The 24,573-nt window shown below is 37.9% G+C and overlaps 5 protein-coding genes across 9 annotated transcripts in view; 2 read left to right on the forward strand and 3 right to left on the reverse strand.

Annotated features, from left to right (window-relative positions):
- Positions 6,239-8,029, reverse strand: LOC109726728. Its single transcript, XM_020256513.1, has 2 exons — positions 7,905-8,029; positions 6,239-7,760 (listed from the first exon to the last, which is right to left on the reverse strand). Exons 1-2 carry the CDS (start codon positions 8,027-8,029, stop codon positions 7,016-7,018), a joined length of 870 nt encoding a protein of 289 aa, XP_020112102.1. The 3' UTR covers positions 6,239-7,015.
- Positions 9,432-11,136, reverse strand: LOC109726816. Of its 3 annotated transcripts, none has more exons than XM_020256611.1 (2): positions 10,997-11,136; positions 9,432-9,843 (listed from the first exon to the last, which is right to left on the reverse strand). In XM_020256611.1, exon 2 carries the CDS (start codon positions 9,827-9,829, stop codon positions 9,623-9,625), a length of 207 nt encoding a protein of 68 aa, XP_020112200.1. In that variant the 5' UTR covers positions 9,830-9,843; positions 10,997-11,136; the 3' UTR covers positions 9,432-9,622. The 3 variants fall into 3 exon arrangements, with proteins under 3 accessions (XP_020112200.1, XP_020112202.1, XP_020112201.1); XM_020256613.1 differs by lacking the exon at positions 10,997-11,136 and adding an exon at positions 10,877-10,900; XM_020256612.1 differs by lacking the exon at positions 10,997-11,136 and adding an exon at positions 10,775-10,891.
- LOC109726814 lies at positions 11,667-17,195 on the forward strand. The gene is made up of 12 exons (XM_020256609.1): positions 11,667-12,011; positions 12,104-12,220; positions 13,103-13,200; positions 13,493-13,576; positions 13,812-13,942; positions 14,072-14,144; positions 14,244-14,289; positions 14,411-14,520; positions 14,636-14,803; positions 15,078-15,139; positions 15,289-15,604; positions 16,480-17,195. Exons 1-12 carry the CDS (start codon positions 11,813-11,815, stop codon positions 16,714-16,716), a joined length of 1,641 nt encoding a protein of 546 aa, XP_020112198.1. The 5' UTR covers positions 11,667-11,812; the 3' UTR covers positions 16,717-17,195.
- On the reverse strand, positions 17,462-22,145 carry LOC109726813 (long chain base biosynthesis protein 2a-like). 3 transcript variants are annotated; one of them, XM_020256608.1, is made up of 14 exons: positions 21,958-22,145; positions 21,777-21,842; positions 20,907-20,995; positions 20,573-20,718; positions 19,909-20,033; positions 19,698-19,791; positions 19,449-19,612; positions 18,938-19,099; positions 18,589-18,715; positions 18,345-18,511; positions 18,041-18,148; positions 17,847-17,931; positions 17,705-17,739; positions 17,462-17,579 (listed from the first exon to the last, which is right to left on the reverse strand). In XM_020256608.1, exons 1-13 carry the CDS (start codon positions 22,081-22,083, stop codon positions 17,717-17,719), a joined length of 1,482 nt encoding a protein of 493 aa, XP_020112197.1. In that variant the 5' UTR covers positions 22,084-22,145; the 3' UTR covers positions 17,462-17,579; positions 17,705-17,716. The 3 variants fall into 3 exon arrangements, with proteins under 3 accessions (XP_020112197.1, XP_020112195.1, XP_020112196.1); XM_020256606.1 differs by lacking the exon at positions 17,705-17,739; XM_020256607.1 differs by lacking the exon at positions 17,462-17,579 and having other exon boundaries at positions 17,612-17,739.
- The window catches only part of LOC109726815 (retrotransposon-like protein 1), a 12,314-nt gene continuing 9,965 nt past the window's right edge, over positions 22,225-24,573 (forward strand). Inside the window, exon 1 of the mRNA XM_020256610.1 lies at positions 22,225-22,240. The gene's annotated coding sequence lies outside the window, so the exon portion shown is untranslated. The remainder of the gene's footprint in view (positions 22,241-24,573) is intronic.

A 24,573-nucleotide genomic window follows, 5' to 3' on the forward strand; every position in this document is an offset into this window, starting at 1 on the left:
ATGTAATAGAATGCTTTTTGAATCAATGTTAATTGCATATGCAATCCATGTAGTGTCAATCAGTTTTCAATTAAGTACACAGGAGCTGATTGAATAAACAGTATTAATTATGTAATCTTCCTTGTAGAGTAGATCCATATTTAAGCAACAGGAACAAAGCAACAGTAAAAACCATTGGCATCTTATGTACTGATGTAATAGAATGCGTTTTGGATCAATTGTTAATTGCATGTACATACAATCCATGTAGTGTCATTTGTCCTTTGTGTACTAGTAGGAGGTCAACATCATCTGACAAAAAATGAAAAGAAACCAAAAACTACGCTGTTATACTTCGCTATAGTGCGTACATCTTACGCCCTGTCAGGTGATGATTTAAAACCGCTTTTAAAATTTTAGTATTAATAAGAAAGAAATTGATAAGACAACGTAAATAAATCCAGACCTTTCGGAGGGTAGGGTTTAAGATTTGCAACATTGTGTTCCACAAAATGTTCATCACAAGAAGCAACTAGGGAAGAGCGAGTATGCATAAATTGTGGGGCATGTTTGGTGCTCCTATAGGAGTGCTTTCAAGTATAAAAGTATCCCACAACATCTGACATACTCTGCAGAAAGAAGCAAAAGATCCCAACTGGAACTTCCGCTTTTAAGATCCACAAGCTCGTTCATTCACGAAGCCTCAACAGCAAAGGGATAGCTTCCGCTTATAGAGTAAAGAAAATGTTGCAGAAGCAGGGCCAAGAGGGTCACGCTCTAAAATACAAATATGAACATCAAACTAAGTAAATAAATAACCAGATGCATCTAAAATACAAAAAAGAACAAACCATACCTACAAACAACCAACTTATGCTTCAATCAGGGGGATGGATGCATCAGAACAAAGGAGTCAGTCATATCAGAAACATCACAAAATGAGAAGAGTGACCAACCAACAACCGCTACAGCGTATGGCCAGCAAGGAGACAGGAATTATTAGTACATCACATGAGACAGCTCAGCTAACTCTATACGAAAAATATACCTCATGAGACACAAATGCTCTATCTGTTCGAGATAGGAGAAAGCTACTATATTAGCGATAGGATATGGAAATAGGTATTGCAGTGTTATCAACAATCCACACTATTAGATATGATCTACTAAATTTGAAGTATCTAGCTAAAATGAATAACCGGAAAATATTGAGGATAATTCTTTAATTTGAGATCAGAGGTCTTGATTTTGATTTGGATACTTCAAACTTACAAGGTAATTTCCAACAAAAATTCCGCAAGTTTGTATTCTTAGGATGATGTTTAAATAACAAGAAATTTCCTCTCTCGATTCTTCAAGCACTCTCAATCATGCTTAACAGTACACATCATCAAAATAGATGCTCTATCATTGAAAAATGAGACTAGTACCAGCCACCAGTAGCATCAATACAGTGCACCTACTCTGGCAATAGTCCTAATGCTAATGTAGGAAACAGTACTCCAATGTATACATAACAACTACCATAAAGATGAACTATATTGCAAGGAGTTTCATTTTCTGTTTTTTTTTTTTTTTTTCTTTTTCCATGTTCAGATGGGAATAAAAGAAATCCCTCTAACAATTATTTGCTTATTTTTGAAGAACAAAAGCACTCAAAGCAATGAATCACAACATTAGAACGCTTGCGATATCGCAGCACTTCTTGAGAAATTATCAGAAACCTCTTTGCTAATACCAGGAACTGATACTTACGTAAAAAGAAACTCGTCGAAAATATATCAATAGAATAAGGATAAAAGAATGTGAGAGTATATTACAGTGCCATTTACATGCATATTTTAACGCTGTATATTCCAGAATATATGTAATGTTTGCCAGCACGGTCTTTGATAATTTGATACTGATTAAAAAGAATTATATCCGCTAGTTTGGATAGAAATAAACAAGTTTACAAAGATAATCAGTGAATATTTGTAGTGGTCCTAGTGTTCTCAACAGATGACTCGATAAGAGGTACCTGAAGTGTCCAGATGAATGAAAGATAATGAAAACAGACTACGTACCTATCCAATTTAGTAGCTTTCAGAAATGATTGATCAACTGATGAAGGAGATATGTTATGGAGTCAGTATCAAAGAATCAAAATGCAGAATCAAACGCCCACCTTTTACCATCCTATAACACAGGTTATGGCAAGTGACAAAAGCATTCTGAATGCAGTTAAGTACAAAATCACCTTCTATGTTTTTATATCTAAAGACTGGTTCTGCGCATGCGTTATTCATCAACTCCCATTTTTGTCGTCGGTGATGTGTCCCAAAATGTGGGCCTTGAAACTTCAACATCAATTTTGATAACCCTTGATCATCATTTCAGTTAGTTTTCCAAATTAGACTAGGAAGCCCAAAAAAGAAACAAAGGACAGATGACCAAGGACGGTTATGCATTTAAACTCTATCCAACAAGAGTAGATGATTTCAATCCTGTATCATAGGAGCCTTTCTATGACATGACCAGCCATGAAAAAAGATGCAATCGTTCAATTCTACAAAGCCCAACTCTATATACTAACTCGGTGCATAGTTCATTACAGTGGCAAAGTCTTCCCGACACAAGGATAGGCCTTGAAACCTACACATAGTTCATCCAGAAAAATGCAGCATCCTACATTCCTACTGTCAATATTTGAACCTCTGGCTCCATGATTAAAAGCTGAGTATTGGTCATAAATTCATCGAACGATTGGCATCACCATAAGTTTGTTCATGAAGCATCAATGGTGGATAATAACAATTCATACATTCTTGAAGTGTTCCTGAGACAGCATACATAATTTATCTTAATTCCCTCCATAAGTGTTTTTTTTTTATTCTATCAATCTAAAGATGTTTCAATAACAAACCACAAAAACCATTCTATCAAAAAAAAGATCTATTTACTCATCATCATATTTGAAGAGGACCAGGATTTTCCGCTTGCCAGAATGTGTGCAAAAAAGATTGAAATGGCCATCAAGGCCAATGAGAAAATAGATAAATTTGTACAAGGAACTTGCTGCAAGGATCTGGATCACAACGGTTGACACCTGAGTAACTAAAACTGCTTCTCGACAACAGACGGAGAAGCTGATCGAACAAGAGGTTCAACAGATTCAGAAATGCTGAATCTTTCCAATCAGACATTCCACTCGGTATCCAATATAGTACCAGTAAGAAAAAAAAAAGAGTGGTCAAAAGAGGAATCGAGATAGATGTCTGTCTCCGCCTCACCGTAAGGCTTTCAGGTTGAGCTGCCATCTCTATTGGCCTGTCCTGTGCCAGTCGAGGTAAGGAGCTGATCAGGGCATTCATCCGTCGGATTAGTCTAACTCATTGGTGAAAACCTGATAGGTCACGCCTTCTGTCTTATCCCTCTCAATGGATCAAGCGTGTGCCATGATACTTATTAGGTTTTAAATCCCTTGGTAGGCATATCTCGTAATCAATAAGAAAAGGTACCTTCTTCTATCTCTTTAACCTAAATTGCTCTCTACTTAATATGACTTGTAAACCACTAGAATCTTGCCATATGGAAATTATATACGTCAAAAGAAAGACCTATTTAGAGAACGTACTATATTAAGATTGTCACAATAACTAATTAACAAACCTGAAAGTCATTCAGGAATTAACAGTAACTATATTTAAACAATTGTAGCAACCAACAATAGATAGTCAGATCAAAATCACATTTACAAGCAATAAGAAAGAATATTTTTAATTATTGAATATTGCACTCTGTAGAACGCACTTTTACTGAAACATGATCTCTCATATTCAGTTTACAGTTTTGCTTGAGGAATTGTCATAAAGGTCACAATTTCTTTTCCTTGAGATATGACGCTAAATTGACTTGCAATGCTACATGGCAAATTTGAGAGGATAACTGAATGTTCAAATGCTAGATAATTACAGTACAAGCAAAGATACATAAGAACAATTTAAACTTGAAAGAGCATTTCCCCACTTTCATGTTAGATGAATCAACTATTACATGTCTACAATTTCTGCATATCACAAAATAAATTGAATTAGCCGCACAATGTAAGAACCAAATCACCTTTCTTTGTTTTTCATTTTTCCTCAGCCATCGTTGTAGAGACGGTCCAAATAACACAAGGGGGGAGAGAAAAATAAATTAAAAAAAATTCACTGAAGAGTTATTACCACAAATTATTCAATAAAAACCATGAAGGTTTCCTAGGTCTAGAGCTAAATTGGTAGATATGGTCTTGAACAACAAGTTTCTTAGAAAACTCAGAGATGATGAAACTAAGGAAGCTCTAACGAACATTAAGTTTAGAAATATTATGAGGCCTAATAATAATCCCCTTAAGGATGAACTTGGGAAACATGAAAAGTTCTTTTAATAGTTAACAAATCTCTTTAGCAAAGCTAAAAGGATGCCAGGTAACTGGAGGAGAAATATACTTTATAACCAACAAACTAGAATGAAGAAAGTATGTAAAGTTGCAAAATTTCTCGTCGAACCGAACTAATATATAATTCATGACACATCGAAAGACAATAATAGAATAATGTCCATATAAACCAAGCTTGTAGGTAATACCATAAAATTTTATGATAGATAATAGAATAAACTTTACTATAAGAAGTGATTTGAAAATAACTTAATTATGTCTCTGAATGACCATGCATAGAAGCAATTTGCATATAAAGACGATAAATGAAGTAGATAAAAAAGCAAGAAACTCAAAATTCATTCTTTATGAATCAAAATGTTGGGCAGCTAATTAACATAGGTAAAAGTTACAACACGGCAAAGTTGGGATATTGAAATGACTGAGCTGAGTTGCTAGAATTAAAACAAAATTAATTTATCACGTACCAAACACCAATAACGAACAAAAATAACTTGATCAACCAATTGACCTTGCCAACTAGTGCATTGGCAACCTCAGGGCTTTCAGTTGCACCAACAATCCTAACATTTGTAAAGCGTTTTTAGCTAGAGCTAGTTCGTATCATCTTATGCTAAAATATAAAAAACTTGTTTTGGTCTTATGTGTTAAAAATCCTTATATAGAGGCGGATACTGTGATTAGGAAATGAGTCCAAAAAACTAGATAAGAATCTTGTTGTTATTTTCTCTTAAATTAAGAAACGAAACCTCATTCAGAGTTATATCAGCATTTGATATCTAAGGTTTTTAGCATTGCTGTCATGAGATTTGCCGCAAAAGCAGTCTACTCCATTATCCTGTGAATCACTGATCGCAACTAGTCTGAAGCTTGCCATTGCAGGCGGTATTCTCACATTCAGGCAAGGTAGTCCGGAGCCTCCTTTTCCGTTTGAAAGCGAGAATGACAGTACGGTGATGAGATCTTACACCCAGGAGTTGGAGAAACCTTCTCTAAACCCTTGTACAATACATTATTCCACAAGGATTATATCATAATTGTTCATGACATAAAGGTTAATGGGCACAGAGGACAAGTTATGTGAAAACTGTTTTAAATGGTTTGTAATTCAGAGACCACAAAATGCACCACCGTGAAGAATTCATATCATCACAAAAAGGTGCCTTATGAATGCAATTTAGTACAAATCAGTTACTGAGAGAGTAGCCAGAGAAATATGATAATACTTGCTTTTACTTGAGAAAAATAGGTAAGTTTTGCACGAAGGCTAAATGAAGTTAGCTGATCCACAATTTGAACCCAATATATTTATAACAAGAGGCTTTCCAGCTGCTTTTCCATTTTTGCGGAAATGGAATCCTCATTGAAATAGATACCTCAAGCACATGCATCATAATGCCCAAATTAGGACATATATATAATTAAGCAAAACTGAAAACCATAAAAAGGGGGGGATCAATGACACCCTCCACATTGTTGTTGCTAACCATCTTCTTTAGGGTCTGTTCGGATGTCCAAGCAAGTTATCCTGTGATAAACTTGTGCTACATTGCGAATCTTCTTCTGTCATCACAGCCTACGATTTTGCTTTTAGGGCATTCAAAGTCGTATAGTCATGATTTTAAAGGATAATGCATTCCACTCACAAGGTAATTAATCTTATTCCACAACAATGTGTTCGAGGCCTCAATCCCTCATATACTTATGTAGTTGTACTGTTGTAGACATCTAATCATACTCCCTATCTACTGTTAAAGTACTACCTTTGAGAAATCAAATGAGAACTGGCAAACAAGATGATCATGCAGCCAAACAGGCCCTTGATATGTTTTGAGATATCAGAACAAAAAAACCACCTTCGAACTTCAATTGTATTAGAGATAGCTCTATTTAAGCTATATGTGAAAAACAACAAACACTTCTATAATTCCATTGAACAGTTATACTTGTGTACAGATCTCTAAAATCTACACTATAACTTCCCCTCAGAAAGTCAAGAAAACTCCTAGGGGGCTATTTCATTTCACCAATTTGTACCAATCCCAGATTGCTATAGACACTCTATTTGAAAGGGTGAGATTGTCAGCACGCATTTGAGCCAAAGGAGCAAGGGCCTAACAAGGAAAGTAATGAAAATATCGGAGATTCCCGACTTGTAACATCAAATATTACCACAGAGCACAAGTTTTTGGCATTTCTCTATACGATAGGAACAAGATTTATGCGAAAATACGAAGTCCCTAATTAACTGGAATTTATAAGTCACTTGCGCCCTCCCAGCCTGAGTTGCAAGGAGACCATCTCACCATTTGTAATATAAAAATAGAGTGCTACAAATTGGTGCAACAAACGGCCCCTAAAAGTAAATATCACAGTTTTGTGGATAACTGGATATGTAACCTAAGCAAAAGAAAATGAACACTAGTAATTATACAGAAAAAGAACAAGCAGATTTTCACAGGAAACAGAGTAGCACTAACCAACCATTTCAAGCATCCACCTTGCATTACTATCAGAAAGGTCGAAGCTTCCGGCTTTGTAATCCTTTTCAGCAACATATCTCCACCCAATTCTGCTTCTCTCTCTCTCCCTCTCTCTCTCTCTCTCTCTCTCTTATGATATGCCTTTCTCTTTCTTGAGATTTTGGATTGCACAGTACAGTTTCCTCCTCGATCCAACTGCATTAATCCCCATATCCTTCAAATCCTCTAAGGTGAGTAAGGGGAGAACCTCATCATCCACCTCGTGGATCTCAAAAACCAGGCCGTAGCGGCCGAGCCCTAAGCGGTCCAGCCATGACTGAACGCCGCCAGCATCCTCCACCGATCGCCACTGCCCGTTCCGATCGTTCCAATCCTCACCGTCTGATCCAGATGGTGTGTCCCCTTCAACGGGATCGGTAGCCGGAGGCGCTCCTCCCTCCCTGCTCTCAAAAACCCTAACCCTAACTCTAGCCTCGTCGCCCTCGACCTTCCTGTACGCGTCGTCGTCGGCGAAGCCCCCCGTGCCGTTAGGGTGGGATTCGGCAGCAGCGGCGGCGAACCAGGACGATCTGGGGCGGCGGCGCCGGGCCCTGGCCTCGCGGGTGGCGCGGCGAAGCGCGGCGCCGAGGGGCTCCAGGTTCTCGTCGACGGGGAGGAGGGCCCGGTCCTCGACGGTGGCGGCGGCGGCGGAGGAGGAGGGGGCGTGGCGCGGCTTTGAGGAGGATGGTTTGGAGGGTTTGGTGCGGCGGAGGTGGGAGGGGTCGTAGGGGAAGGAGGAGGAGGCGGGGGCCTCGCCGATGTCTCCGAGGCGAACGCTGGGGCGGCGCTGGCGCTTAGAGGTGGCGGCGGCGGCGGCGGCGGCGGCGGCGGCGGNAAATTATAGATTAGTGACTTAATTTGGTTCACTAAGTGGCCATAAAATTTTCGCGTGATCTCTCGAGTTATTTCACTGAATTATTACCTAAAAGAGTTTTGCTTGCCAAATTCTAGTTTTGCACTTAATCGTAATCTGTTTTTACTGCAGCTGATGATGGAAAATGTTGTAGCTGGTGAGGAAGTGATGCCGCACAGGAATCCTCGAGGTGGCAATGGCGGCGGCGGCGGCGGCGGAGGCGGAGAGCTCCGGCGGTGGGGGTTCCTCCATGGAAGGAGTAAACGGAGGTGCGTAGAGAGAGAGAGAGAGAGAGAGAGAGAGAAAGAGAGAGAGAATCTAATAACACTGTGGTACGGGTGTTCTCGTGCTTTCTTTTTTTTTTTTTCTTTTTTTTTTGTGAAAATGTATGAAGAATCTCTCAACTACAAGCTGTTTTAAAATGAGCCCCTCAACTTTTGAGCTTTTTTGATTACAAGGCCCCAATTAGAATAATTCAATTCCACGCCCCCTAAAAAATAAAATCGCTCGTTTAGTAAACAAAAACCGAACACGAACACGAACGGGGGTCAACTCGCTCGTGTTCAACTGAATAACAGCGCGAATACATATATTTTATATTTATATAATTTATATAATCTAATATTTATATATATAAATAAATAATTATATATAGAAATTCAAAATTTTCTTGTTTAATTTTTAGCCCAACTTAAATATAAAACTCAACTCAATTATAAAAAAGTCAATTAATATGTAAAATTTTAACTATTAAATCAAAGTCTAATGAATAACATCTCATAAATTTATTTTATATATATTATATATACATATTAATATAGCTATATAGATATATATATATATATATATTGTATTTAATTCTTTTAGTTTATTATTTGTAAGTCAGCTCGTGTTCGGCTCGTTAATTAATGAACCGAACACGGACTGAATTTTTCGGCTCAATTCTTTAACGAGCCAGCTCCTGTTCGGCCCGTTTGAAACAAGCTGAACACGAGCCAAACACGAGTTGGCCTCAGCTCGCTCGTGTTCGGCTTGTTGACACCCCTAGCAGAGACTGATATTAAGAGTGATGAGATTGGGTGTGAAGAGGTTAGGCACCAATAGTGCAATCAATCCTAGAGATTAAGGACTTGGTTGCGAAAAAAAAAAAAGGAGGGGTTAAGGACCAAACTGAAAAATAAGATAAAGATTGGGGACCAATGGTGCAACTAACTCAAGGAAACATTTAACAAAATCAAATACACCAACAACACAAGCATGGCAAATTAAAATTGGATAAAAACTTATAAAACTTATTTGAACCATGGACCATTTTGAGTCAGCTATTTGGCATTTCAAAATTTTAATTCTTTAACCCAACATTGCAATTTGTTTGATTTGAAACAGTCAGCGACACTTAAACTTTAAATTATAAGTTAATTGCTTATTTTAATAAATTTATAGTTGCGAGGATTATATGAAATATACTAATAAAATATGTAAAGATAAACAACGGATTCAAATTTTAAAGTCAAAGTTACGTTGATTAACTCAAATCAAACAAAGTGAGAAATTATGCAGTAAAATCAAAAAATTTTGAAAGGTCAGATAGCTGATTCAAAATGATCTATAATTTAGATAAGTTCAATACGTTTTTACCTTAAAATTGAAAACATACACTCGAATTATCTACTCTTATGTTTTCATATTCTTTCATCAACCACTGTAAGCAATAATTTATCCGAGCAACAAACAACTAACAAGAACGAAAACATATAGGATCGCAAAATGAAACACGGGAAATCTCATAACCCTTCTTATTTCTACCCGCGAAAACTTTGTAAAAGCAATAATTCGATAGATTTGTTACTTCTCGTCGCTTTCCTCATTCTTTTGCCCGTACCGGCGGTTGAACTTTGCGATCTGGCCCAGGCTCTGCGCCATCTGACGCTTCGCTCGAAAATGGTAGACTTTGCCGACATGGTGTATCTTCGTCATCATGACGTTCATCAGCCGGCCGCTCTGCGTCACGTACGAAATCCACTGCATCTGCGGATGTATTCCTTTCCTCATCTTTCAACCTAAAACTGGAAAAGCAAACGACGAAAAAGGGTTCATAAAATGCAATCGACGGAGAGAAAAATGCTAAAAGTTTATCAACTTAGGCATGTTTAACCCTGTCGTAGCTTCTGTAGAATTGTTGTTTGAGTTGAGCTGTTCGAAGAACATCGAACAGTTTTCTTTTTGAAAAATCTCCTCTTACACTTATTCACTACAACATAAACAACTGAGGCTTCAAATTCTGTGGTCTAAAAGCTCATTTTAATGTGCTTTTCAAGAGAAAGAACCGAAATATTTATTTAGATGATGAAATTTAAAATGGCCTGTAGATGAGGGAGTCCCTGTACATTTCGATCGTATATTAAGTGCAAATATGGAAGCAATGGAACTAACAAGTTGAAACTCTAATGGATAACAATAATAAATCAATTCGATTTGTAATCAGCGCTAATCCGCGGCTTTACAACAACACCACATACATAATTCAAACCAACCAAGCATAATCCTCATAAAACAAGAAAAAAAAAAAGTTAAACTACATCATTGGGGCCTTTTGTCGAACACATTGTGAGCACGTAAACACCAAACAAATCCCACTCATAGAAATTGCTTGAATCCAAAGGGAATCATTTCCCCAATAAATGTGACTCAAACCAAGGGTAATTCTCAGCTTGACACCAACACCAATATCATAATTTGTACCAACCAAGCATAATTCTCAATAAAAAACATTAAACTACATCACTGCGGCATTCCATCGAACACATCATGAGCATGGAAACATCTAACATATTTTAATAATCTATATTGCTTGAATCCAGAGTAAACCATTTCCCCCAATGAATGTGACTCAGAAAAGTTATCATTTGGCCTCATTTTGCTAAATCTAGAGCAAAAAGTAAGCATCATAATGTGCGTCCATAATGGACCAACCTACTTGAAGTAGATCAAAATCACCTTTCGATTTATTAATGCACATGTGTAGTGATCCAATAGGTGACATAGCTCTTTAGATTAAAAAATAAAATAAAATTGTGGTATAATTGAGCATTCAACTACCGCAATTCCCTACACGCCCGCACGCACGCACGCACGCACACACACTCAACTATGGCAAACCTCTACACAGAGAGAGAGAGAGAGAGAGAGAGAGTAGAGAGAGAGAGAGAGAGAGAGAACCTCAGTGCGCTGCGATGGGAGCTTGGGAGGAGAGGGTCGGTAGAAGACGAAGACGATGGTGTTGATATAGAAGAGTGGAAGAAGGGGTAAACTGCAACATTGGTCCCTAACCTTTACCTTCTTCGCACTGTGGTCCCTTACTGTTAAATATAAAAATATATAAACATCTTTCTCTAAACATTTAAACTTTTAAAGCACAACGGTTATTTCATATGGTATCAGAGCAAAAAATCTTAAATTTGAGTCATATTAGTCTCGTAGCATTAATAATTTTCTTCTATTTAATGCAAATCCGTATCATGAGCCTTATAAAAAATTTCGAACCAGAAAACTTGGGCTTTATGAATTTTGAATTTCAAATACTAAAATTTTTCATCAAAATTTGATATGTTTTAATAAAAAAAAATTAATTAGTAACTAGAAGCTAGTGGAGCCATTATATTTTATAAAATTTTAGTTAAATACAATAATTCAAAATAAAACATAACTCAATCAGAGGATAAATAGCCAAGGAATGTATTTCAAAATATCCAATTCTTAAACTTCAGAGACTATGTTGCCATATATATATAGTATAGGGACTAAAATGTTAAAGTAAGTATAATATAGAGACCCAAATCATAATATTTGTACAGTACAGGGACTATTCGTACAATTTTACCCTAATAATATCATCTCCGCTTCTCCTCGCGCTTCTCCTTCGGATATCGCGGCGCCCACTTCGTCTTCTTCGGCGTCGCTCGTTCCCCATTCCCCCACGATTCTAGGGTTAGGGTTAGGGTTTGGGTTTCCTCTCCCTCCTCCGAGCTCCCTCTCATGGTGATCCGGCCCCCCGAGCTGGGCATGGCCGTCGCTGGGATCGGAGCCGTCTCCAAGACCCCCTTCCCCCTCCGCGCCCCGCTCTTCCTCTGCGCCCGCCGCCGCCGCCGCAGCTCCGCCGCCGCCGCCGTCGAGACCGCGGCGGAGCCGCGCCGTTCTCCGCCGTCCCCGCCGCCTCCGGCTTCCGATGGAACTGGTGAGATCCCTGTGTTCGCCTTTGATGAATCTAGTACTGTATAAAATTCGGTTTTGTTACGTTGCGATGATTTGGTTTGTGGCTACGTGAAGGGGGTGAAGGATCCGAGGGCCCGGAGTGGAAGATGCTGAGTTCGAAGGAGCTCGGGATCAGGACTTCGATGATCTCGAAGCCTACGAAATCCGTTCTCAATAGGCTTAGAACAAAAGGTTCGCAATAAAACCCTAACTCTCATAGATATAGTGTCCATTTTTGTTTTAGTGATGTGTTCTAGATGAATTGGATACCTATTTGATAGTTGATGTCGAAGAGCCGTATAATGTGGCTATTAAACAGTTTGTGTGATGAACAATTAGAGATATTTTAGTACTATCTAAGCTCCCCAAAGAAAACATTAGCAGATACTGAACTATGTATCATGGACACTTCTGTAAGCCTCACGTGTCGTCGGACGCACGCGTGTCCGTGTCGGACACGGGTCCGATGTGGACACTCCTTGAACGCTCATTTAATGCTGATCCATAGTGCATGCAATTAAAAAATATATATATTCATTTTTATTTTACTTTTTTTATACATATATAATGTAAAATGATAAATATTTTAGCTTTTTGATGATTGCATATAAATTTTTTTTGACAATATAAATAAATTATGTATGATGGAGAATTTTCTTCTTAAAATATATGAACTATCAATAAAAATTTTATTTAACTTTCATTCGTACGAAAAATATAATAATATTTTACTAAAATTAATATTTTATACATAATAAAAATATATTATTATATTAATAATATTATATTTTATTAGTGATTTTCATGCCGTACCCGTGTCCTAATTTTTGAAAGTTGCTGAGTTGCGGTGTCTGAGTCGTATCGTGTCTCGTGTCCCGTGTCAGTGTCCGTGACTCCTAGATACTGAAACTTCTTAGCAGTTCTACTCCGAGAAAATTGCATTTCTTAGTTTTAGATTACTCGAGATAAATCATTTTCTATTGATTGGTAAAACTGCTTAAATATCACTACCATAGTGGTATTTCATAGTAAGGTTCGTAAGGTATTGAGATGATAGATTTCTCTGTTGGACAGGGTATGATGTGTACCTGGTTGGGGGCTGCGTACGAGACCTCGTAATGAAGAGGACTCCGAAAGATTTTGACATTATAACTACGGCGGACCTTAAAAAGGTTTCAGTTGCTCATCTCGACGCTTTATTGTGGTTGTGTAATTGCCATGATGCAGGGCTCACACTCGCCCTAAAGTGAAAGGAGCAAATATTGTATTATAAATCAATCCTTTTGTTGTAAATAGTTTATTTTCAAGTAGCTGAGATCTTAACTTGTTCTTCTTAGATAGAGTTGTACGCATGCAACGCTATACGAGTAGTCCCTATCTAATTTTGTGTCTTCCTATTATTTTTTGTCCTTTTGCGTGATGCGAGAATTTGATTGTTGTCTTTGCTTTTCTCAATTTGAGCAGGTGCGAGAAGCATTTCCAAGATGTGATATAGTCGGGAAGCGTTTTCCTATTTGCCATGTGCATATCAATGACTCCATCGTGGAGGTTAGCTCCTTTACTTATGTATCGAATAAAGAAGGAAGCCTTCGATTGTGGTTAATTCTATGAGGTTAGAAACATAATAATACATACACACCAATTAAGCAATATCCTATAAATAGTAAATAAGGATAAAATTGACAGATAGAAGGTCTCAAGTTTGCACCCCGAATTTTAGTCCTCTTTTACAAACTTATACAATTTTTAATGTTTTGTCTTCTCGTTTTCTCCTCTATCGTAGGTCTCAAGTTTTAGTACTTCTTTACAAAATCCGAAAAACAACTTAATCCGACGTGCAAGAAGATCCGACTGTGGTGAGGATGATGATCTTAGATGGAGAAACTGTCTGGGACGGGATTTTACTATTAATGGGTAGAAATTTGAACTGCTTGCTCTCTCACTTGCGCTGCCTTAGAATATCATTTGATTTGAATATTCGATATAGCATTCTTTTGCTTAAGCATATCTCTTTTATTTTTCTTCCTTTCTTTTTCTATGCAGGCTGATGTTTAATCCGTATTCCAATCTAGTTTACGATTATTTGGGTGGCATGGAAGATATTAAGAAAGCCAAAGTATGCATATGCTTACCTTAGTTGCACAGTTTGACATTTCCTTTTTGTTTTTCGTCTTTTGTGCTTATCTTCTGTGCTTACATGGTGCTCTTTAAGTAGATTCGGACTGTAATTCCTGCAAGCACTTCATTCCAGGAGGACTGCGGTGAGAGCATAATTCCTTTAGTTTCAAAACTTTTTTTTGTTCTTTTATTTCACAATAAATCTCTCCTTGGTTTATGTATGTGAGCTATTGGATCCAATGGGCTTACTTATGTAATTAACAGCTCGAATTCTGCGTGCAATCAGAATTGCTGCTCGCTTGGGCTTCAGCTTTTCAAGAGAAACAGCTCATTCCGTGAAGAATCTCGCCTGCACTGTGCTAAGACTCGACAAGGTCCTATTTTACATGCTTTTTATGCGCTCACCTAGGTCTTGCCGCACTTTAGGTCACCCTCATTTAATACTCTACACCTCTACGTTACCTTTCGAACTAATTTTCCCTTGCACAGGGTAGAATCCTCATGGAAATGAATTACATGCTTGCATACGGTTCGGCTGAAGCTTCTTTGAGGTTGCTTTGGAAATTTGGCCTTTTGGAACTTCTGTTACCTATTCAGGCGGCATATTTTGTTTCACGTGGTTTTAAAAGGCGAGATGAAGGAACTAACATGCTACTGGTAAATGCAATGAAGTGCTTTTGTGGTTTTTCGGAAAAGTCTAATTTACTCTTTTTTTTTCCGCAAGAAGGGCTTGCTTTTTTTTATTAAAAAAAAAAATCATTTCCAGTGTACATATAGATGTCTCATTTACTGTCGAGGTGCTTTAGCATTTTTCTAGCTTTTTGTTGATTTGAAACCAAGATCTACTACTTGGTCATCAACTGTTCTCGTTCTTGGATAATTTAGGTGGCAAATTCTTTTCCCTTCTTGTAAGATGATAATATACATGCAGGCGTTTTTCTCTAACTTGGACAAGCTTCTTGCGCCCAACAAACCATGCCACAGTTGCATATGGTGAGAACCTATACAATTCTTTTTGTTTTTTTTTCATTCGATTTGATTGAGTTACGCTTTAGTGCCTAGTTTGACATTCTTGTTTTTATCATATCCGCAGTTATTTTTCTATAACTTTTCTCAACTTTTTTTCTTTTTATGTGCGATAGGATCGGGATTCTAGCATTTCATCAAGCGCTGGTTTATCGACCGCGAGATCCTTTGGTGGTGGCCACGTTCACCCTCTCTCTCCACAACGGCGGAGATTTGCCAGAAGCCGTGAATATAGCGAGGAGGATTACCCATCAGCACGACGCTAGCTTCCCGGAACTGTTGCAACCACAAGCGTGGGTAAGAGACGAGGATTTGGTCACTGAGGTACTGGACCTCGCCAAGTCTGTGAGCATTGCGTTGAGTTCGATGACCGATGAGCATGTGGTTTCACAAGCAATGGCGAGGTACCCTCAGGCACCGTATTCGGATCTCGTAAGTGTCATTTTGTTAATATTTTGTTTTTTCTTTCTTTATTAACTTCTTATAAGTCTCTTAAATCTACCAATATTGTATATAAGCCCCTTAAAAAGTCGTTTATTTGCATAATATCCATCAAAACCATCACCATTATTCATAATAACATTCTCTGATATCTTAAGATTCTTCTAAGAAGTTGTTCTAAGAACCCTTTAGAAACTCGCTGCTATTCAAATATTATTAGCTTCTTTAGCTGTAGCTGTGTTGGTTCGACAATATGCATAGGCTCAAATTGTAAACAGCATTGCATTCTCAAATCCTCGGCGGCTCCGCCTCATCCTTGCTAGACTCTCCAATTTTTTTAGTATGAAAATACTCACCTGAAAGGTTGTGCTGTTGTTGTCCCGCAAATTACGAAGAATTCGGTTGTCAATAACAAACTTAGATGATCAGATCTATTGGCGTAACAATGCTTTTCTACGTAGAACACCATATCTAGTTCACCGAAATTTGTTTTTTTGCTTTTCTTGGTTTGTTTTTTTTTTTTTTTTTTTTTTTTTTTTTTTTTTTTTTGGTTTTGTGGTTTCATATATAATATAACGATAATTTGCAGGTCGTTATCCTGCTGCAATCGTACTTGAAGGTTTGCCGAACATTCGAGTGTGTTCGCAAAACCCAGAGGGAGAGCGGCTTCATTCCGAAACGCGGCAGCAACATAANAGATGATCAGATCTATTGGCGTAACAATGCTTTTCTACGTAGAACACCATATAAAACAAAGTAAAATGGATTTTACCTGATCAAGAAATTCGCACACTAAAATTTTTTTTTTTTTTTTTTTTTTTTTTTTGGTTTGGTGGTTTCATATATAATATAACGATAAATTGCAGGTATTTATCCCGCTGCAATCGTACTTGAAGGTTTGCCGAACATTCGAGTGTGTTCGCAAAACCCAGAGGGAGAGCGGCTTCATTCCGAAACGCGGCAGCAACATAAACTACTTAAATCTGGCCCACGGCGGGCTCGCGGAGGCCCGACACGTCCTGGCCCGGGTTGTTTTCGACACCGCGTTCCCTCCGAAGCTCGAGAAGCGAGGCCAACATGTCCAAACCGAGGATCAAAAGTAGATGACGAAGAGAATGCATTATTCGGAGACTCGCAGCTAATAGAGAGCAACACCTGCCTCTTTCTCTTAATGGCATTATTACTGCAGGTACCGCACGGTGTTTTCGTGAAATGAAGCTCGCCGGGGTTGGATTAGTCGGGAAATTGAACGAAGAGCAGCGGTGGGTGCGAAGAAAACAATCTTGGGAGTATTCACTCCCAGGTAAAATGCCTGCTTCTGCACGGATAACATGTGCAATCTTATGGAACCAGGTATGAGGTTTATTTGTATGTGGAAATGGAGTTCGCTATATCAGGTTTCCTCTGGCCTCCTTCGCAAAATCTACATTTAAAAATAGAGCTCCGTTCTAAAAACGAAAAAGAAGAAGAACAGCTGTATCTTAGATGACCCACGAGTGTTGTTGTATAATGATATAAAGATCATAAATGCACGAAGAGAGCTTTTGTTTTTGTACACTTACTTTTTATTGTGCTCTTCATTTTGGGAGTGTGAGCTGCTTTGTTTAATCCAAATATAATAATAATAATAATAATTATTATTATTATTATTATTATTAAGAGTATTTTAGCCCAACTCAGTATGAATTACGTTTGTGTACTATTAATAATATTTAATAATATATAGATCTGTTTATTTAACGACACTTCAATGAAAATTTGTAGGGTTGTGATGATAGTGATCCTTAGGATTCAGTAATGGTCTCCCTAAAAATTGAATAGCATTCACAGCTAAATACTATTTAAGACTATTTGAGCTTCAAAAATATATATAAAAAAAAAAAATCTAGGTTGTGCTGGAGCTGCGCACATTACACCCCTATTATGTCACAACCACAAAACCTCTCGGCGACAATGCTACTCTCTCCTGCAGTCAAATTAGTCACCCATGGGTAAGCATGGTGGAACCTAGAAAAGTTCTACAAAATCGATAAACCTAAATAAAACAGTGATACAACAATTAATGATGCTGAGATGATATCATTAGCTTACTCTCACACTTCATTAAGGCAAAATTACTGCAACAGCTGTACACATGGAAAAGTACATTGAATAAATTTAGCATCTGAAGAGAGGAAGCGATTTGAGCTACGGGTGAGTCTCGTAAAAAAGAGATGAGGATGATCTCACTCACGCTTCTTGTGGGCCTCTTTGGCGAGCTTGGGCGGCTCCGTGGGGAAGTACTTGATGCCGACGAGATCGCCAACTTTGCTGATAACCTGGAGTCGGAAAAAAAGATGAGAAGAAAATGGTGCCGTTTAGTAACAATCGATATTTCGATAAGCATCGATTAGAAGGAAAATCGGGACTTTGAAACTTAAAAGTGACCTCGAGGCCTTTGATCATGTCTTCGCGGGTGTGCGCAGCGGAGATGCAGATTCGAGCCCTCGCCAGGAGGAGCGGGGTCGCGGGGAATGCGACGGTCACGACGGCAACCTTAGCAAACACAATTTCAGAAGCAAATTAGCGGCATGTAAAAGAAAAGGAGAGAAATGGAAACACTGACGAAACAAAATGTAAGTTCAAGAGCAGTATCATTTAGTAAAGATCAACCTATAGATAGAATGTAAAAGACGCGACGACGCCTATAGGGTAAAACTTGGAAACAGGTCAAAAAGGAGAATGTGCTCACATTTTGTCGGAGGCATTCTCTAGAGAAAGCAGGGATTTTCGCGGGGTTGTAAAGCATTATCGGCATAACTGGCGAGTCATTGTCGCCGAGAACCTCGAAGCCCATTTTCTGGAGCTCCGATCGGAAGAAGTTGCTGTTCTCACGAATGCGCGCAAGTTTTTGGGCACCTACGGAAAGATCACCAATTTACGAAAGAATAAAATAAAATAAAATAAATCATGAAAATTGGATTATCCTTTGGTACCTCTATTGGATCCATCTTCGCCAAGGATAACTTTAATCGCAGAAATAACTTGTTGAACTGCGGGTGGTGACATGGAGGTTGCGTAAAGATGAGCCGGGCATGTGTACTTTAGGTACTGAATTATTTCCTGGAAATGAACTGCGAGAGTTTAGCAAGAAACAAGGGAACCCCTCACTAAATGTTCTGGAGCGTTTTCAAAGTAGAAGCTCCAATTTAAAGCTGCTTTTTTGTTGAGAAGTGATAATAAGAAGCCATTAATGCTTCTTTCCAACGACTCTATTCAAACAACATTTTTATAAAAGCTTCAGCAAGGCACATAGATAACATAAACGATAAAGTAGGCATTGACCTTTGAAGCTGCGATGTAACCTCCGCAAGATCCAAATGATTTGGTGAAGGTCCCCATCATGATATCTACATCCGCGGGATCAACTCCTAGGAGCTCACAAACACCACGGCCGGATTTCCCAATTGCACCAATGCTGTGGGCCTCATCTAAATATGTGTATGCCTGTTTCCAAATAAAAACTCAATGAGACGAGTTAGCAAGTTCGAATTTACTACTCAAAGATCAATAACAATTAAAGTACAGATGCAAAATGTAGGACATTATAAACTATAAGGTCTTTACACATATAACACTGCAGATACCTAGATATTCAAAATTGTATATATACATTCAAGAGATAATGTTTTTATGAGGTAGTTAATTGTATTTAAGCTTATACACTCATAATAACATATATGCTCTCCAAATCTTAGTTTCTTAGAAAATCATCCTTATATTAAGTAAGAAGTTCAACCATTTCATAGTATTATCTCTAAATTTTTTATAAGTGCACCAAGAATGGATCCAGAACCTTATATTTCTTGCAGACGGCTATGATCTCAGGAAGCTTGCAAAGCTCTCCTTCCATACTATAGATACCCTCGACAATAACAATTATCTTCTTCCACGGCCTATGCGTCCGAGGCTGTCCCTCAGCTATTTGCTCTCTCAACACCTCTTCCAAGTGAGAGGGAGCTACAAGTAAAACATGGAGAAAGATTATGACTTTTGCTGGAAGAAATAGAAGATTATACTTGCGCAGCATTAGCAGAAGACTTACAATTATGTTGGAAAACTCTGACGGTCGCACCCGATCCTCGAGCGCCATTAACAATTGAATTGTGGTTTAGCGAATCACTAATGAGCAGCCCTCCCTACAAATGATTGTAGCAAGCAAAATATTAATAAGCATGATCATGAGAAAAAGCAAAAGCATATTTTTCTTAAGCTGAATAAGCTTTAGAATAATTGGAAAAATGGGTTGCACAGACCTTCCCAATAAGGCAAGGAATGATGGCAGAGTTTGTAACATAACCCATGCCGAAGAGTACAGCAGCAGGTTTACCGACGAAGCGAGCAACTAACTCCTCTAGTTCAGCGTGCAGCTGAGTCGTGCCTGATAAAAAAGCAAGAAACATTATGTTACTGCACAAAATGATTATGTTTTTAGAATCTTTCGATATCTTTAAATCAATGAACATGACGTATCTTGTTCTTGGTATTAGCTATATGAACCCTCGAAAAAAAAACAAGGGAGATCAGATGTATAAATCCTCATTCGCCAATCAATGATCCTAACTCGACTACGTGCTGAACAAGTTTCACTTTTTCAGTTAAGGGCCTGAAGCCAGGCTGGGAGCTTCTGCAGAGCCGCTTCTGGTGAAGTTGTTCTCAAAAGTGCTAGCAGCCTTTCTTTTGATATCCCCCCTTCCAAGCAGCTTTCTATTGCTATAGAAGCAAAAGCTCCAAGTTGGAGCTTCTATTTTTCAGCTTCAGAAACTCATATCAACGTATTGCCACAGCAAAACTACCAAAATTCTCATTTGCCAAACACGAACTACTACTTCTCGGTCTAAAAAAGGTGTTCGACAAGATAGGCCCAACAGGCACCAAAGCTAATTTTAGACTGCTAATTATTGCACAAAATATTCTTACCTCCATCCACACGAACACTGCAGGTACTGGGCGAGTATTTCTTCAAAGACTCGATAACACGGGGAGTGCAGTACTCATCTGCCGCCGCAAAACCTAGGTAGTTGTATGATCCTAGGTTAAGGCATTTGGTACTATTTGAGGTTCGGCTGCATCCATGGAAAAGACCAGTGTTACGCCCTTAATTCATTCTAAAAGATATTTCAGAAGCATGACAAAGAAAATTAAAAAAGAGTTATACAATGTATCATTGATTTAGTTCCTGTCGAGGAAAATCAATCTAGTCTAAAACAATACATAGTCTACCGAGTCTATTTGTGTATATGGAAACACTTACTGTAATGTCTTGTTATTGTCATTCGAGTAGCGCTCAACTACATCAATCCAAGCATCTGGTGCGCTAGCAATTGGTCTACCGAAACAATCCTGCAGAATCCCACTATCTTTTCAGATAAATAGTGTGGAAGAACATTTGTAGAGTATAATCACATCTGGCCGAACTTCATTGAGTCGAAGGAGTAATCACATCTCTCGTTTCCCTCTCTATCGTCAGGTTACGGCGTTACGCTGAAGACCAAATCAGCCCTAATCTTAATCTAGAACATTACATAATTTGTCTTCAACGGACAAATTTTCGCCATCATCAAATAGAACATCCGGTCTAAAGAATAAAATATTAAAAGAGCGTTCGTTAAAAGCTAAGGGCATGTTTCGTAAAAAGGATCTACACCCCATCGAACTCGGCGAGTTCCGTCCGTACGGCGGAGCTTGACTTCACGCTCGTCGAGGGTGAAGTCGTGAGTTCACGCCGTATGCAAACTCACCGACGAATTTGCACGACACGGAAGTCGAGCTCAGCAATTCCATCCAAACACCGGCGAACTCCGGTTACGGGAACTCAGCTACTCCAACCCCGAATTCAATCAAAACAAACACACCCTAAGCTCTAGGCTCTTTAGAGAAAATAACAAATCTTTCACATGGCATCAAAGCAGAGCTCATCCGCTCTTTAATTGAGATAAACAACCTCCATCCATTTCAAAATGTCTCGAACCTAAACATGAGCGTGGTAAGGGAAAAATAGCTATTTCACTAAAGTTCCAATGATCCAAATTCATTTTATCACACATGTAAGCACCATTTCCCTAGCTCCAATTACTCAAACAACAATCCCCAATAGTAGAAAACACCAATTAAATCTAATTACCTGGATGCGGAGATAGAGCCTTCGAACGTAGAAATCCTCGAGCCCCAAGCAGATCGGCGCGTAACCCTGCCCCATACCGCAACAAACGCGCAATTAGAACCCTAGTGCGATAATTCGACACGGGAAATCACAAGGAATTGATTGAAAAAGCTCGATTCGATCGGAAATTGGCGATCATCACCTTGAGGTCCTTGGATCGGAACCAATCGAGGAGCTTGCGGAAGAGATCGCGGAGTTGGCCGAAGGCGAAGAGGAGGCCGTAGCTGAAGAGCGTGGTGAGCGCGGTCGTGTAGGGGAGCCGCACCATCTTCGTCTCCTTCGCCCTCGTCGTCCCCCGAACCCCAGAGAGAGAGAGAGAGAGAGAGAGAGAGAGAGAGGGAGGGGGAGGGTTTAAATAGAGGTGGGAGAGGTCGTTAATGGCGTCGCGTGGGGTCACGGAGGGGGAGAGAGAGAGAGAGAGAGAGGTGGGGAATGTTACGTGGACCACGTGCACCACGTCAGCAAAAAACCGGCCTATAATTATTAGGGTTTTAATTGCATTAATAGGGCCCGACCGTTACACGCTTTCATGTTGGTCCTTTTTTTTAGGTAAAATTATTAGCTGATCTATGAACTATATTTTAAATTTTTAATTTTACAATCAAATCTTTCAATTTGCCTAATTTGAATCTGTGAATACCACTTTAACTTCAAATTTTAAGCTAATTTTTTTATTTTAATAAACATATAGTCTCGACAATTAAATGAAGTATACGAATTAAACCTGTAAAAATAAATGACGCATCCAAATTTTGAATTTAAAATATTATTTGATGACTCAAGTTAAACAAATTGAAAAAATTAAACAGTAAAATCAAAATTTTTAAAGATTCAATAGTCAAGTCAAAATAACTTATCGTTCAACGGAATCTTTTTTTTTTTTTCTCCTGCCCACATTGATTCCTAATCTTCTCTCCCTCCTCCACCACCTCTATCACGTCAAGCCCAATTTCTCCGTTTTTAGCTCCAAAAATATTTTCAATGGCATTCAAAAAAATATTAATAAGTATTTTTTCAAAATGCCTACAACTAATTCAACCTCGCAAACTGCGACTATTATTTTTTCTAGAGCATCCAATATTCTAAAAGTTGAGCCGAACACATCGTCAGACTTTCCTAAACATTCGAAAACTACTGAAGGTAAAAAAATGCAACTTTTTGAACAACAGTGATAAAGTAAAAATATATTAAACCGTAGTACAACAAATTAAAATTTATCTTAATCTGTAGCCCATAGATTTTATAAATTAGTGTCCAACAACTTAAAAAATTTGTTATAAAACTTTGAATTTTAGCATACTAGTCCATCATGCACCACATATTTATAGTTTTAGGCAAAAACTTTTCACAAGAGAGAGAGAGAGAGAGAGAGAGAGAGAGAAAGTGATGTTTTGCACCTCCTTCTCCTTTCCTATTTCTTTTCTCCTTCCTCTCTTTGTATCTTCTTCTTATTGGATTTTTCTCCCATGGGTGATAGATCCTATGAAACATCTTTTGTATCTTATGACTTATGGTTGTAAAATTAAAAAAAAAAAAAAAATGATAATAAAAACACCAATTTGTTGGTCTTGGTTTGGTATATTTTTTACCCCGAAAAAAATAAATAAACTTCAATTTTTGTCCTGTAATTTAGTGTATTTTTATTTACCATCTTGTTTTTGAAAAGTTGCATTCATTGTTGTAGATTTTTTTTTCCTATAGTTAAACAAGGCCCTTACAGTTTTAGTCTTCAAACTCTGATTCGGCCGACAAACACTTTGGCCCTCAAACTTTAATTTGTTGTATTTTTTAGCTCAGATTTTTTTAAAGTACAATTTAGCTAATTGGATACTGATATTTTGTTGATGCAATATTATTGCATCTTAATAATTGTTATATCATCAATTATAGCACTACTGAATCACTACCATATCTGGATACATCATTATTTAATAGATTAAACTAGATTGTGTGACTTAACTGCAATAATTTAGAAAGTTTGAGTTAAAAAATGTGAAGTATAAAGTTTGAAGACCAAAATATTACGGCCCTCAAAATTTGAGGACTAAAGTTTCAATTTAGCCTAATGTATTTTTAGTAATTCACTTGATATATGAGTAACTAAAGTTTGTAAAATTTATCAATCAATATTAAAATTAGCTCAGATAGTAACCACACTAAAATTCGAAAAAACCAAAAACAAAAAACAAAAGGGGAAAGCAACAATGTGGTCAATACCACAAGTCAAGTCAAAGTCAACATTTATTTTTATTATTAACTATTATTGTCTACAATAATCTTAAAAAAAAAAATAAAAATCTACATGCTGGTGCGGATACATTAAAAGGGGTCCATAAATATTATTGATAAGTCATGTGATCATCCCAAGCTCAGGAAGCGTGGGTGGCAATCCAGCTCACTGTTCGTGAGTGAGTTTGTATTCGGTTCAAAATAAGTTCGAGATAGAGTTACTCATTTGGTAAACGAGTCGAACATGAGCTGGGATCAGCTCGTTTGTGTTAAGCTCGATAACAGCTCAAATACATATATTTTATATTTACATAAATTTATATAAATAAATATATATATATATATATATATATATATATATATAAATTTTTACTATTTAATTTTTAGTCCAACCTAAATATAAAACCCAACTCAATTATAAAAATGTTTATTTATATATATATATATATATATAGAGAGAGAGAGAGAGAGAGAGAGAGAGTCCGGCTACTATGCTATTAATAGCACGAAGCACTTGGTGCTACCAAGT

Source organism: Ananas comosus, linkage group 21 (genome assembly GCF_001540865.1).
Source record: "Ananas comosus cultivar F153 linkage group 21, ASM154086v1, whole genome shotgun sequence".
In the NCBI taxonomy this organism is placed as follows: domain Eukaryota; kingdom Viridiplantae; phylum Streptophyta; class Magnoliopsida; order Poales; family Bromeliaceae; genus Ananas; species Ananas comosus.

Excerpts from the sequence above, each read along its gene's own strand:
- LOC109726814 (XM_020256609.1), top strand. The coding sequence starts at position 11,813 with ATGGTGATCCGGCCCCCCGAGCTGGGCATGGCCGTCGCTGGGATCGGA. Across the intron at positions 14,145-14,243 it reads AAGATATTAAGAAAGCCAAA|ATTCGGACTGTAATTCCTGC; the intron begins GTATGCATATGC and ends CTCTTTAAGTAG. Across the intron at positions 14,290-14,410 it reads TTCATTCCAGGAGGACTGCG|CTCGAATTCTGCGTGCAATC; the intron begins GTGAGAGCATAA and ends TGTAATTAACAG.
- LOC109726813 (XM_020256606.1), bottom strand. The coding sequence starts at position 22,083 with ATGGTGCGGCTCCCCTACACGACCGCGCTCACCACGCTCTTCAGCTAC. Across the intron at positions 19,100-19,448 it reads CCGTCTGCAAGAAATATAAG|GCATACACATATTTAGATGA; the intron begins GTTCTGGATCCA and ends ATTTGGAAACAG. Across the intron at positions 18,716-18,937 it reads GTTACATCGCAGCTTCAAAG|GAAATAATTCAGTACCTAAA; the intron begins GTCAATGCCTAC and ends GTTCATTTCCAG.
- LOC109726816 (XM_020256611.1), bottom strand. The coding sequence starts at position 9,829 with ATGAGGAAAGGAATACATCCGCAGATGCAGTGGATTTCGTACGTGACG.